At 54.3% G+C, this 13,602-nt stretch overlaps 4 protein-coding genes across 4 annotated transcripts; 2 read left to right on the top strand and 2 right to left on the bottom strand.

Moving 5' to 3' along the window:
- Nucleotides 1-1,239: 1,239 nt before the first annotated feature.
- Nucleotides 1,240-5,062, bottom strand: C8A04DRAFT_9691 (uncharacterized protein; the record flags this gene model as incomplete). The annotated part of the gene is made up of 7 exons (XM_062785583.1): nucleotides 1,240-2,103; nucleotides 2,176-2,448; nucleotides 2,867-3,426; nucleotides 3,495-3,933; nucleotides 4,177-4,335; nucleotides 4,409-4,511; nucleotides 4,593-5,062. 7 exons carry the CDS (start codon nucleotides 5,060-5,062, stop codon nucleotides 1,240-1,242), a joined length of 2,868 nt encoding a protein of 955 aa, XP_062640017.1.
- A 961-nt stretch (nucleotides 5,063-6,023) lies between these two features.
- On the top strand, nucleotides 6,024-7,141 carry C8A04DRAFT_9685 (ubiquitin thioesterase OTU1; the record flags this gene model as incomplete). The annotated part of the gene is made up of 4 exons (XM_062785580.1): nucleotides 6,024-6,363; nucleotides 6,420-6,455; nucleotides 6,517-6,746; nucleotides 6,809-7,141. 4 exons carry the CDS (start codon nucleotides 6,024-6,026, stop codon nucleotides 7,139-7,141), a joined length of 939 nt encoding a protein of 312 aa, XP_062640016.1.
- A 490-nt stretch (nucleotides 7,142-7,631) lies between these two features.
- Nucleotides 7,632-9,060, bottom strand: C8A04DRAFT_25564 (uncharacterized protein; the record flags this gene model as incomplete). The annotated part of the gene is made up of 5 exons (XM_062779612.1): nucleotides 7,632-7,829; nucleotides 7,910-8,462; nucleotides 8,525-8,697; nucleotides 8,758-8,864; nucleotides 8,940-9,060. The coding sequence occupies 5 exons, from the start codon at nucleotides 9,058-9,060 to the stop codon at nucleotides 7,632-7,634; spliced, it is 1,152 nt and encodes a 383-aa protein (XP_062640015.1).
- Nucleotides 9,061-10,525: 1,465 nt separating this feature from the next.
- C8A04DRAFT_9650 (inheritance of peroxisomes protein 1-domain-containing protein) lies at nucleotides 10,526-12,818 on the top strand (the record flags this gene model as incomplete). Its single annotated transcript, XM_062785563.1, has 4 exons — nucleotides 10,526-10,793; nucleotides 10,852-11,780; nucleotides 11,847-12,448; nucleotides 12,539-12,818. The coding sequence occupies 4 exons, from the start codon at nucleotides 10,526-10,528 to the stop codon at nucleotides 12,816-12,818; spliced, it is 2,079 nt and encodes a 692-aa protein (XP_062640014.1).
- Nucleotides 12,819-13,602: the final 784 nt, after the last annotated feature.

The following is a 13,602-nucleotide window of genomic DNA, read 5'->3' as shown; positions in this document are numbered from 1 at the left end:
ACCGCGCACCCGGGAAGAATAAATCAGGCAGGCACGCGCCCCTCATTTTCCTCTTATCATTCCCAAATTGGCCCCGCCACTCGTAGCTCCTAAAAAAAGTTCCGGCCAAAATAGAACTACTCCAACCCGAAGATCAAGGTATCAACAACATCACACCAACGAACCAGCCGTCATACTTATGCCCAGATATGGGAAATTGAGGTGCAAAACAGCCTCCTAAAGCATAGATAGCTCCGATAAGTCCTTACAACAATTATACGTCAACCAGTGACTTTACTATTCCCGGCTCTCCTAACGTAAAGCAGAGCCCAATGGGGCGAATTTTGAGGTGGTCCCAGTTCATGTTTTCATGTTTGTGTCACTACTAGTTTCCGCTTCTTTTTTTTCCCTTCTCCACTTCAGACCCGTTCGTTGGCATCCCGTCAAAACCGCACGGGCAGGTACATACATGCCCGGGCGCCGGGTTCGTTCGCACGAGCAAGGACCCGTTTGGTGGGGCAAGATACCGCATTCCCGATATTTGTCCGTTTCTGGCTGGCTGAAGACATTGAGGAATTGGAAGGCGGTGAGAGAGGTGGTGAGTGGTCCGGTCGTAAAAGGCGAGACGCAGTTACGATAGCAGGGCGAGAGAATGATAGGACAGGGTAGCACGTGAGAACTCAAGAACAGATACCTGATGCGGTGAGGGAAAAAATCATGGATTATGCGAGTTTTCAAGCGAATTTACTAGCGTCGAGAGGCCAAGGGAGAGATGAAATCCCTCCTGCCTACCTATCCAACAGCCCTTTGGCAAGCGTCAAATACAATTGTGAATTTGCCTAGTATCGGCCAAAGGTTCCAGGTCTCTGGTGCGTACACGACGATGTGATAGTACAGTACAGTAATTACTCCCACCTCCGAATGTAGAGCCGAGCAAGCCAGTCTCCCCAAATATCTCACCAACTTCTTTGTTACATAATTTCCACATACAGGATGTGGGATTTGGATTCTCCCGCTAGCAAAAACATCTCCTCTCCTAGCCCGTTCCCATCGGTTTAGAAAGCAACCGTAACACCAAAAGAAGCAGCCCCGTTGCCGTGGTTCGAGTAGCAAGAAATCAACGCCATACTCCTGGCCACCCTTTTCTCCTTCGGGCAAACAGCCACGCCGTTCCAGGTAGGGAAGAAAAAAAAAGTACAACAAGACTAAACATACAAGGAGAAGATTGAGGCGCGATCATCTCGCCTTCTGGTCCATCCTTTAGTTTTTCTGGTCAATCGAACTTCGCCACAACTTCTCCTGCTTCTCATCCATGGATCCGCGCGCCTTAGCCCACTCAATATACCACTCCAAATTCGCGGTCTTCTTCTCCTCCGCCGTCAGGTTCTTGCCACGCTCCCGACCCTCGGTCATCATACGGTTCCAGTTCTCGATGCCGCCCAACGCCTCGTCGATCTCGGCGGTACCACGATCCAGTTCGCCGGCCCAGGCAACAAGTACCTTCTCGAGCATCTCAGCTTGAGCCTTTTCGTCAGCCTCAGTCTCAAGTTGGACTTGGCGCTCGCGTAAGGCCGCGAGCTTCTTGTTGGCTTCTTGCTCAACAGCTAGAGCATCATCACGCTCCTTGCGCTTGCGAGCGCGCTCGGCACGCAGCTCGCCGATGGTGGCCAGGTGGCGAACGCTGTGACCGAGCCCGGCATTCTGTTCAGCGACGCCATGGGCGGGGCGGCTAAGGGGCGGCGCAGTGAAGAAGAGAATACGGCCTTGCTCGTCGCGCTGAAATTGCTCGCGCACTTCGGCCGGAATGGCGGCGTCGACGGGGTCCGCAAGGGTGTAGACCTCGGGCGCGCGGGGCGCGTTGTAGATGTGGCCCGGATTGCCATGTGGGTGAGCGGGCATACTGGGTGCGGCCTGCATGGGCTGGCGCGAGGGCGTCATGGCTTGTGGTGCTGGATGCACCGGGCGGTGGTGCTGGTCAAAAGCGGGCGCGATGTGGGTTGGCGTCTGGTATTGGACCGGCTGTGGGGCCATTTGGGGCTGCACGGCGTACTGAGGTGGGTACGCTTGGGGAGGGTAGTGAGGGCTTGGCTGCATTTGAGGTGGGATCCCGGGATGCTGTGGATGCTGTGGATGCTGCGGGTGTTGCTGGTGCTGGGGATGCTGCGGGTGTTGCGGGTGTTGATGATGCTGCGAGACGTGGTGCATCGCCATCTGGGGTTGCGGTTGTAGATGAGCAGGCGGCTGACCATGGTGAGGAGCGCCCTGCGGGATAGGTCGCGGCTGGAAGTGCTGCATCTGGAAATGAGCAGGCGCCGGCGACGGCGCAGGCGCCACAGCCTGGTGATGGTAACCAGCTGGTGTGCCCGGCATCCCAGTGTTGGCCTTGATGGGGATTTGGGCAGGCGCCATGGCGAGGGGCACAGGTGCGACGGCCACGGGAAGCGGATTGGCCTCAGGGGGCGGTGATGCCTTCTCAATCGGTCAGTTCTGTCAGAGAAGCTCTTCAGGGATGACGTCTCCTTGGTTTGTGGTTTGTGGAAGGATGAATCGGTCGATGTGCACACGAAAGGGAGTGAAATGCACAAGGACAATGAAAAGGTGAGAAAGAAGAGGGTCCGAACAGCCCCGGAAAATGTAAGTGAGCGTGGGTACAAGGTACAAGAAGCCGCAGGTGCCAGATGGATTGCACTCGGCCTCGCGAGGGGCACAATGCGGCCATGAAGAGCGGCAATAAATGCGGGTCTTTAAAAGGGAGGATTCTTCAAGGCCGGGAACATAAAAAAACAAGAGGATACAGCAATGAGCTGTGCGACATGAAAGGTACAAGTTGCACGCAAAACTGCGATGAAGGAGGGATATCGGGAATCAAAGACGGGTATGTACTCACATTCGGCTCTCGGGGACGACGATGGACGGCGCCAATCAGGGGCGGCGCGTTCGGGCTTCTCCAGGTCGGCCTGGGCAGGGCGTCGGTTTCTTTAGCATCAGCCTGCAGCAGGTGCTTGATGGGACTCGGCACCTTGCGCAGGACGCGCGGGGCATCGAACAAGTCCATCTCATAGTCCCGTTCGCGCACCTCGTCCGGCAGGCAGCTCGTCCACGTCTTGATCTCGTTGAACTTGTACTTCTCTTCGTTGTAGCGTGCCTTGCACACGTACACTGACTTGTCCGCGGGAAGGCCCCTTGGCCGGCCGCGCGGGTAGCGCGTGATGAACATGACGAAGCACCGGTCCTCAACGTCATCGATGCGGTGGTCGCGGTACTGGCCCGTCTTGACAACCTCGTTCTCTAGGAAATGCTTGTCAAACCGGTGCACCGTCTGCTCGGGACGGTAGTACCAGCACGCATTCACCCACTTCTGGCCGTCCGCATCTGACCATGTGCGGTAGATTTGCGCAACAATGGGCTTCGACAAATCATTAGGGTTTCGAATATGGACCCAGTCACCTGCACGAGGTCAGTCGCATGCGTCTCGATAATAGGGGCGCGTGCGGAATTGTCACACAGCTACTTACCCACTCTCCAGATTTGGCCCCGGTGCTCAATCCCGGCCAGCGGCAGCCTGCCATCCTCATCGCGGAAGCTCTCGTCAGCCTTAGCCTTTTCCTGCTCGGCAAGGATGTGGGCCTGGGCGGCCAACTCGACAGCATCCTGATAGACCTCACTGTCCTCCTCGTTGAACTGCTTGGCGTTGTTGAACATAAGGTCGAGGTCTTGGAGCGCATGGTCGACAGATTGGTACTTCTTGCGCTTGTGGTTCTTCTTTATTGTGTCCAGGGCAATAGGATTCCGAATTTCGTCGTAGTACTCGGGCAAATCGGCCTTGTCGGGGAGTCGCTCAAAGGCGAGGACCCGGAGCTCTCCGGACTCGTTCTTGAACCGGCGCAAGCCCTTGAGAATTGCCTGGATACGCGCCTCAACAGGTGTGAAGACCGTCGGTGGCCGACCACGTCGCTTGTACGCATCATCTCCATCGTCCCCTCCTTTCCTCGGTCCTGATCGACGACGCCTACCAGAGCGGCGACGTCTGCCGTCCTCATCGGAATCGTCCTCATCCTCGTCTTCTTCCTCCTCTTCCTCTTCTTCCTCGGCATCGTCCTCCTCCTCCTCCTCGGGTGGTGGGGAGTCCTCAAACTCGGGCAACGGCCCAAGGTCTGGCAGAACGGCGTCCTGGGCAGTGATAGAGCCTTCTTTTACCATCTCGGCGAGCTTTTCCTTGAAGACCTCCAGCAAACGGCCGGCATCCGAGAAAATGGGCGCAGAAGGCCGGTTGTACACCTGCGCGTTATGGCAAATGCGGGTGACATCGTGCACGAACTCGTCGAATCGGGTGTACGTCTTCTTGCCGATTTTGCCCTGCACGGCGCGATAACAGATGGGTCAGCCAAACGCACTTCGAACATCATCGATTAGCACAGATCCAACTCACTCTGACGGTACTGAACGCCATGGGCTCCTTGATCACCTCGAAGTAATCTGGGAGACTACGCTTATTGACCAGTCGCTGGAAGCCAGAAGCAATCTCGTGGTCCCTGAACGACCAATTAGTATTCCGGCCCCCTCGCCAAGCGCCGTATCCAAGCAGAAGGAGGGTGGCAGGTGACAAAACTCACTCTCCATCAACCTTGATGGTGTAGCTGCACAAGTATTCGGAGGTGTCTTTGATGAGTTGCAACAGGTCGCGCCATTCCTCTTCTTTCCGCGCCTCCTCGTCTATTTCATCGACCACGCCATCCGCATCCGCTTCTCCCTCAGCATCTACATCCACATCACCGTCGGCATCGGCGTCCGCATCCGCATCTGCATCTGCATCGCCGTCCGCATCGATATCCATCGCATCGGTTCCTCGGTGCGCTGTGGGGCTGGCCGCTGCTGCAGGAGCGACATCCTCCATCTCGATGTCATGGCCGGCGTCGCCCTTAGCCTCGATGGACTCGCGCACCTCAATTGCGTCAGGGTTAGTCATACTGCCTCGCCGTTTACGGGGGGTTGATCGTGTCGCGCTCGGGGAATTTTGTTGATGAGACGCCCTTTTTGCTGGGGATATGTCGCCGCGGCTAGGGCGTTCGCGCAAGGTGGGCATTGCTGCTCCGAAGGGCCAGGGATTCCAAGTCTCCAAGGGTTCTTCGACGCGAAAAGGGAGGGATCCTCCAAGCCGAAGCGACCAAAGCCGAGTCAGTTGCGACCTAGAAATCTCCACAAGTCGAAAGCGTGCACGCTGGTGAGCCGCTGTTTAACGCGATTAGGAATTGGAGAAATGACTTTCTTTGTCAGTAGCGCGTTTACAACCCCCGATACATGCCTAGCGTGTTTCTCTTGTGCCAGTTGATAGGAGTGGCCCGAGCGCCTCTTCGTTAATGGGGATTCGGAGGCAACTGAGGATGTTAGCCAGCAACCTGAAACAACCCCCAACGATGGAGGAATTTCCTTTATAACTACCCTGATTCGTGCCTTAGAAGAATAGGCACACGTCTTTATGGTCACAAGGTTTATATCAGTATCCCTCTAACTTGTGAATTCTCAACAACAAAGAAACTGGCACCAGATTCAACTACTAATAGCGTGATCGTTTACGAGGGGAGAGTCATTCCTTAGCACCTTAGTGGCATTGGATTCCCAACCAGCCCAAACGTCCGGATTGGGCAACTTGTCGCCCGCTCCAGCAACCGATCTCAACCGAGCATTCTAGAATCAGGAGACACTTGCCATCTGACACATTCTGCGACTTCCCCGGCGTTTGTTCTGCATTTCAAATCATGTATGTGGATTTTACAAGGAAGGCACTTGTAGTCAAACGTTTATGACATGATGATATATCTAAGGGTGCGGGCCGAGAGATATCAATGCTAGAAGCTGACACTTTGCTAGTTGCATTTCGCCTTTGCTTTCCGCGGCTTCCAGTCTAGATATATTCATTTGATCTTAGGGGCTGGTACTGTCCCTTTTATAAACTTGCACTCTCATTATTAAAGCTAAAAGTATTGCAGAAAAGAACATTGCATTTCTCCACCTCGACTCAATCAACCCAGCCGTTGTCCCAGAAAATGCTCATCCCCATCAGTCTCCGTTCCCCCAAAGGGCAGACCCGGGTCCAGATCGAGGATGATGCCACGCTTGGAGAGCTAGTCGCGCTCATCCAGACCACGACTGAGCTGGGCGAGTTTACGCTGAAGTATGGGTACCCGTTAAAGAGTCTCGATATCAGCCCGTCATTGCGGGGCAATAGCATAAAGGACCTTAAGTTGAGAGGGGAAGCCATCATTGTTGCCCCTGTCGAAACGGCTCCGCCTGTTCCGGCCCAGCCAGCTCCTGAACCGTTCAAGCCCAAGGGCATAGAACCTGATGAGACGTCGTTGGAATGGGCGAAAAGAGGGGGCTATATTGGTGAGGTCCTGCGAGGGTAAACGGGGCCAGAATGTCTTGGTTAACTGGATTTATAGTGCTCCGGGTTATGCCGGATGACAATAGCTGCATGTGTGAGTGTTTGTTTCAGCTCCACCACATGATCCAAGGATACTGACATAATTATCCTCCAAGTTACGGCTCTGGGAGGTGCTATCGGCTTGGAGAACCCGTCCAGAATTCTCCGCAACCAAGTGGCCGAATACATTCTCAACCATCCCGACAAGTACAACAAAGCCATCCTCGGGGACGACCCCCAACGCTACACGACGAGAATGCGTCAAATGGACACCTGGGGTGGCGCAATAGAATTATCGATTCTATCGGACATCTATAACATCGAAATCAGCTCGATAGACGTCAAGGTATATCTACTCCCTTTTCCCTCTTTCCCTCTCAAGCTCCTGCACCTCCTAACACATTCTAGACCCTCCGCATCGACCGCTTCGGCGAAGGCAAATCCAACCGTGTGATCATCCTCTACTCCGGTATCCACTACGACCGCATCGCCTTCTGCATGGACCTAAGCTACCCGGTCGAGGTCGACGTCACACGCTGGCCGATCGAGGATGAAGAGGTGCTCGACCGTGCCCGCCAGCTGGCCCAGCGCCTGCAGAATCTCCACTACTACACCGATACCACAGACTTCGTGATCAAGTGTGAAATATGCAACTGGATTGGGCAGGGCACGCGGGAGGCGGCCAAGCATGAGAAGGAGACGGGGCATAGCCGGTTTGGGGAAATGCAGATCACGGATTAGAGAAAAGGGGGATGGAGGACGAGGCATTTTTTGAATGGCGTGGGCTCATCTTATAGTCGAGATTGCATAAGGAGCAGGTTGCATGAAGCAAGCAAGCAAGCAAGCAATCAAGCGGGAAGCCGGCAGTTTTGAGAATACTCTGTTTCACTGAACTTCGCGCAAAAAGGTCCAAACATTTCTGCTGTACAAACATACATATGCCAACGCCGGGCTGATGCAAGCAGATTTATGTCCCCTCATCTCAAATAAAAAATCTGCAAACTCATATCGACGCCAATATTTTCAGGGAACGCCAGAGAAAAAGGAATGACTACTATGTAGAACAGTAGCACAGGATTTCCCTAAGAGAGACAACCCATAGTTGACTCCCGTTTTCTTTGTATGGCCAGGTATCTGTCGATTCTACCGCTGTTGGTAAAAGTAGATAGTGTTAGTTTTAACCGCAGTTACCTATCCTGAAAGTGGAAAGCATGCTCCATTAAGAATCATCTCATTGCTGACGAGTGACAGGATGAGGGTCAACTTCCGAATACGGCGGCGGCTTGTCGTGCAGGGCATCCAGATTTGCCAGTGACAGGCTGAGGAACTTTTGCTTGTTCTTCCACTCGATCTGGCTCTGGGAAAACCCTTGGTTCTCCGAAGGCGGCGGCGGCGGATCAGTGATTTTGGTGATGAGGTATGCGGTGCTCTGTCGGTAGTTAGTTTGTTGTTTTGGTCTTTCCAACAGGCACCTTCAGCGAGATAGGTGAAAGGGGGGAAAGAATTTACAGCCTCGGCAATTCCATAAATTAGCACGCCCAGCAGTGGCACCCTCAAAAGCACAATAAACCCAATTCCGAAGCCAAACAACAGTCCCTCCCTGTTGCGGAACCACTTCCTTTTCTCCTCGGGCGTAAACTTAATCCGCGCAAAGTACGGTTCCAACAACTCCCGCACCAAGCTCCGCGAGGCAAAGTAGCTCTGCAGAAAAACCACTAGATACCGCTTTGGCAGCACCACACCCGTGGCAAAAATGACCGTCGCGGGTGCAATACCCACGGCTTGCTTGAAGGTCCAGTAACTCGCAGCGGGGAGGACGAAACGACCGATATAAGGCAGGTAAGAGGCGCCAAAGATGGTGAGTGAGAGGACACCCTTGCGGGCGAAGCGGTACAGGAACAAGGAGACCGACTCGGCGGTGCTGGACGAATGGGTTCGGCCGTCAGTCTGGCGGTATAGGCGGAGAGATGGGTAGTACATGGCGCGCAGATGTGACGGGTCCGAGTCGTTTTTATGCTTTTCGGCGTAAGTCTGATCAACCCAACGAAGGGAAGACATGAAGCTATACGTTATTTATTAGCATTGCTCTGTTGGGGTTGATTTCGGAGGGGGGTTTTTATTTACAGGTCATCGAGGGTTGGCGTGATGTAACGCATCAGACTCATGAAGAAGAGCGGTGCTTGCAAGACATGGTTCTCAACGAATGTGAGGCCGCTGACGAGGGAGTCATCCCAAGACACTCGGTCAAGGGGGAATATTACGGAAAGAAACCATAGCAAAATTTTGATGCCGATGATCTACGTTCAAAGTCAGCCATATGCTAGGCTAAGTGTTCAAAAAAAGGGGGGAGCACAAACCGGGACCGCGATAAGTAAGCGAATCGCGATGCCCGCAGCAACCGCTATGGCGGCTTGCTTGTAATGCTCCGAGGTGAAAATCCCCGGGTTTTGGAGTGCACGGTGAGCTGCCGCGTGTTAGTGATTCTTCAGTAAGCTTCATCATCCGCCCCTTTTCCATTCCTTGGCTGCCCAATACTTGCCTCCAACGAGGGTCAACTGCACGCCCCGGATGATGGGATTGATGTCGAAATTGGAGAGCTCGAATTTTTGTTTGAGCTTCTCTTTATCGAGGTGGTGCCGCGGCGTCTGGTCGGCCGACATTGCGGCCATTATTTGGGGCACTGAGCGGGTGAAAATGAGGTTCTGGACTCTTGAGATGTGTGTTAATTTGGTGGAGGAAGTCGGCCCTCAGCCGATGATGTCAATGTCGATCAACAAAGGGAGCAGGGGGCTGAGCCAAGCCTCGCCAGCCAGCCGCGACTGTCTTGGCGTTGGGGTTGAAATTACTGTTACGTTGCTGGAGCTTGGTTGTCACGACAACTCTGTGTGAAAAATCGGAACACAGTTTGAGAAGAACAGGGAAACACATCGCGAAAATGAATTTCTTCACAAACAATGAAGCGTTCCGTTTGAATTCGAGGTAGCCACCTGTCCCATAACTTATCCTGTTGCTTCCAGTCCTGCAAACGCACGCCATCTGGGACAGTCCACGTGAACAACCTTCACATGGGAAGCTTTGGTGGCGCGGGGTTGTGGACGATTCATCTTAGTTAACATGGTGAAGCGCTTTCATGTCCAGATGCCTCCTCCAAGTTTCAATTCCCTCCCCGCGATACCAATGGCGATGTCAAAGAATTCCAAGACTTGCGGAAGCATTTAGCCCCGCTTCCACCCGTCGCGGCCCACAATGCCGTCCTTGCATGGGATGACCTGCATTTGCCACGAGTTCCGTGTTCCATGCGAGCTTTGAAAGAGGCCAACGAAACAAGGAAACCACAAAGATAACCTCTTGGCATGCCTGTTTGCACAGACTTTGGCTCGCACAACCAGTCCGTTACGGTCCGAAACGGCCTGGAACGGTCTGTATCGGACCGATCGGCCGAACCACTTTCCTGTCCGAACAGCCATGCCAAGAGGTTATCGGGTCCAAGGGCCTCTAAAGGAACAAAGGTCATTGTCAACGAGTACTCGGGGGCAGAGGGGCACTCGAGGTAAGAAAAGCAAAGACAAACGGAAGGACGAAGATCCATTCGCATCTGGGGTCTCGAGGCTGAACCAGGATTGCGCACCAATGGAGTGAGAGCGCGGGCGTTTGCAGATCACAGTGGGGCATTCTTACCCGCTCGAAGTGGGATGCGCGTTTCTGAAGTCGGCAAGGGCCAGGGCGAGGAATTCCGAGCAGGCCATGTCAACTAGTGTAACTCTTTTCCAACTCCATTCTCCTTGAAGTTGTCTCCTCATCTTGTTACCGAATTTTGACATTCTCCTTGACTTTTACCGCCCTGGGCCCCTCTTAAACAGGCTTTTGACTGTTCCGCTGCCGCAACCCCGAGCTTCGCATCCGACCAAGCGACCATTCTGTGTATCCCGCTTCGCTGAGGAAGGGGACAAGAGCGCCGGCCATCGATCGTTTATTCCTCGGATCGCCATCGCAATTCTTTCTCCAGACACCTTTGAGATTGTACCCCTCTGCAAATCTCATACCCCACCGTCTATCCCTTTCGCGACTACTTAACCGCTTCATCCACCAGCAATGCTCCTCCGCCTGAAGGAATAATTCCAGAGAATGGAAGCCTCCCGACCCCGAAGCTCTGGGTTTGCGGCCCCGCGCCGCATCTTCACGGCTCCGGTAGCTCCCTCGCCCCCGCAACCAGCTTCGCCTGCGCAATCCACCGGTGGACTAGTCGACACACTCTACGACCATCCCAATGTTAAAATTGTGTCCTTCACGGCGGGAAACTCTCTCCTGATCGGCCATCGCTCACCCGCTGTACAGGATGTCGAGCCAGGCTCGCTTCGCTGGACTTCCCAGTTGGAGCGGACCATCGCAGTTGGTGCGTGCATAAGAACCCTAACTGTGGTTTTGCCATGATTCTAATTTCTGCAATAAAGGCCCATTCCGAATATACCGTGCTCCCGGCTCAGTAGCTTTCCTTAGCTGTGGCTCCGCCCTCCAACCGATTCTTCCCAAGAGCCAGGTGTGGTGTGTTGACGAAGAATCGAGCAAATTTGTGTTGCAAATCCGGCGGCCGCAATACTGGCGAATAGAGCTTCCGATCGAAGACGAGGGGGAGATACGTTTGACACAACAGCTTCGCGAAGTTTTCGACTCGATCCTCCAGTTCGAAAAGACCGAATGTCCTTTCCAGCGATCATTCACCGTCGAACTACCCGAACTCCCCGATACACCAGTCAAGAAGCGACCTTGGACTCCAGCGCGGAGGTCCAGCGCATCACTCCCTCTGACTCCTACGACCCCCGTCGAAATTGCTCGCCTTCACGAAGGCACTCCACGAGGACCACTTTCTCTGGGAGATCTGCGTTCAAGGTTGGAAGCGAGAAGGGCCTCCATGAATGATCATACGAGCAGACCAGGGCCTTATGCGGAAAGGGAAGAAAACAAGGGGCTCGGCACTGAGCATGATGACGGCTCCTTCGATCTGAAACCCGTGTTCGACAGACCCCGGAGTATCTCGGCAGTTTCCCCGCATCGTGCTTCCAACGGCAATCCATTACCGAAGATCAAAGAGATGAGGTCGGCTCGGTCGCCCGCCAAATCGCCAGCACTCTTATCGCCGACCGAGTCCTCCGAGTCAGTCAACAGGCGAGAGCCCTGGCTTCCAATTCCCCTTCCTCCGTCTCCACCCTTATCCATCCCTGGTTCCCCGAGGCATTCTTCCCCCAGGCTGGCAGTGCAGAACGCCCCTGAAGCTGTCGGCCCTCACCACACCGTGGGCTCTAAGCCATCCCAAACATGGAGTGTCACTACCACGGATTCCCTACCCAACTCAAACTGTAGTACCACCACAGCGCCGTCCTCTGTTCACGACCTGAGTAACCCGCAGCAGCCAGCTGACTCCAGCGAGCCAGCGCCCGCGCCAGCGAAGGAAGCGCCCGGAACTCCCATGAAAACCGCACCTTCTACGCCGTTGCCAGCTTCTCCTTCCGAGTCTCCCTCCTCTTCTTCCTCCTCCGGAGGTGCCCGTCCGTCGATTCGCCGCGCAACCACTTCCTCTAGCATATCTTCCTCATCGCGCGTTCTTTCTCCTCTCACCTCGGCCGCCAACCTTCTCACCGGTCCTCACCGCACCTCCCCGCCGCCCGTCTTTAACCCGACAGCAGCAACAACCACAGCCACCGCTACGACATCAGCAGCCGTATCAAGGCCGTCTGCATCGCGCCCCGCGCCCAAAGCAAAACAACTACGCCCCTCCGCTTCCCAAGCCGCTCTCGCGGCTGTCCGCCGCTTGCCCATGACCGTCCTACACAAGACCTGCGAGATCCTCATGTCCCCGCCCTCCCATCTTATCAACCTCATGCTCAACGTTGCCGCGCGTATCGCCGCTGGCGAGTGGCGCGGTCTTGTCTTTGGCACAGGTGAAGGTGGTGAACGGGTTAGTGTCACCTGGGATTGGAGCGACGACGACGACCCTTATCAGCAGCGGGCGCATGGCCGCGGATACGGCTTTGGTGGGCTTGGACGTGACGGGTCTGGCGGGTTCGCCCGTGAACGGACGCGCAGGCAGAGCAGTGGCGCATGGGTTACAAGGACGTTTGATCATGACGATGACGACGATAGACGGATTTGGTTAAGAGGCAGGAAAAGTATGGGTCAATTGCGGATGGCGGGAGCATTTCCGGAGAGCGACGATGACGATACTGATACCGACGACGATGATCTATACGACAGTCCAGGGCAAGATGGCGGAGACGCAGAAGATGTCGATCCGCTGGGGGAAGCATTGGTGCAAGCACTAAGGCGAGAGTCTAAGACAACACCAAATGTGCAACAACAACAGCCCGGAACAGCGGAAGGCGAACCGCAAAAAAGTAACGGCGCTGAATGGGGCGTTGACTAGAAGTCTGCGCTTCGGTCTCGTCGGATCTCTCCACCCGCTTCCACCACGCCACAGCCAGAACCGACACCGACGCCGCTGGCACCGCCGGCGTCGATGACAGAGGTGTTGACTGATCTGGTTTGGTTCTTGGGTGGGTCGGTGTTTGCGATGATGCTGCTTGTATGAAGATATTGTATGAAGATACGGCCCTGGAGAGTGGCAGGAGGGTGTCATAGCCGCTGCATCAGATGGGACCATATGGATGAGAGGATACGGGGGAGAGCATGAATGGAGAGAAAGGTAATGATAGTGTATGAAGTGAAGAAACGATCTGGGCGTGGGGTGTATTTTAAATGTATATTTGACGATTGTACTAGGTAAAACTGTGGCTCTTGTTGCAGCTGGTGAACAGACATGTCCAGCGTTGTATTGCACACCTAGCTATGTGAATGAATCGGAGCCTGCGGGATGGGGTCGAGCAGCACTTGAACTAGGCATGGAGCCCATTTCTTCATCTACGTGTACCTACCTAGCGTTCACAGAACAAGTTATGGAACAACAAAAGTGATTGTCTCCTTAGGAATAGACATGACAAATGCCAGTATGGATAGGAAGCCGAGTTCCCCACGTTTCGGTTTTGCAATGAACTTTGAGACCACGTCGACATGCACAAATGTTATGAAAATGTGCCATATTTTGCTATTCTCCCAAGCAGCGCGTAAACGCCATTAAGATGCAGTTCCCTTGGTTCCAAATCAATCCATACAAACTCCAATATTGTTTGCCCCGTGTACCTTTGAGAAGA

Source organism: Dichotomopilus funicola (genome assembly GCF_033296635.1).
Source record: "Dichotomopilus funicola strain CBS 141.50 unplaced genomic scaffold C8A04scaffold_7, whole genome shotgun sequence".
Lineage (NCBI taxonomy): Eukaryota > Fungi > Ascomycota > Sordariomycetes > Sordariales > Chaetomiaceae > Dichotomopilus > Dichotomopilus funicola.
Note: the sequence above shows the minus strand (reverse complement) of the source record. Positions and strands in the feature narration are given on the sequence as shown.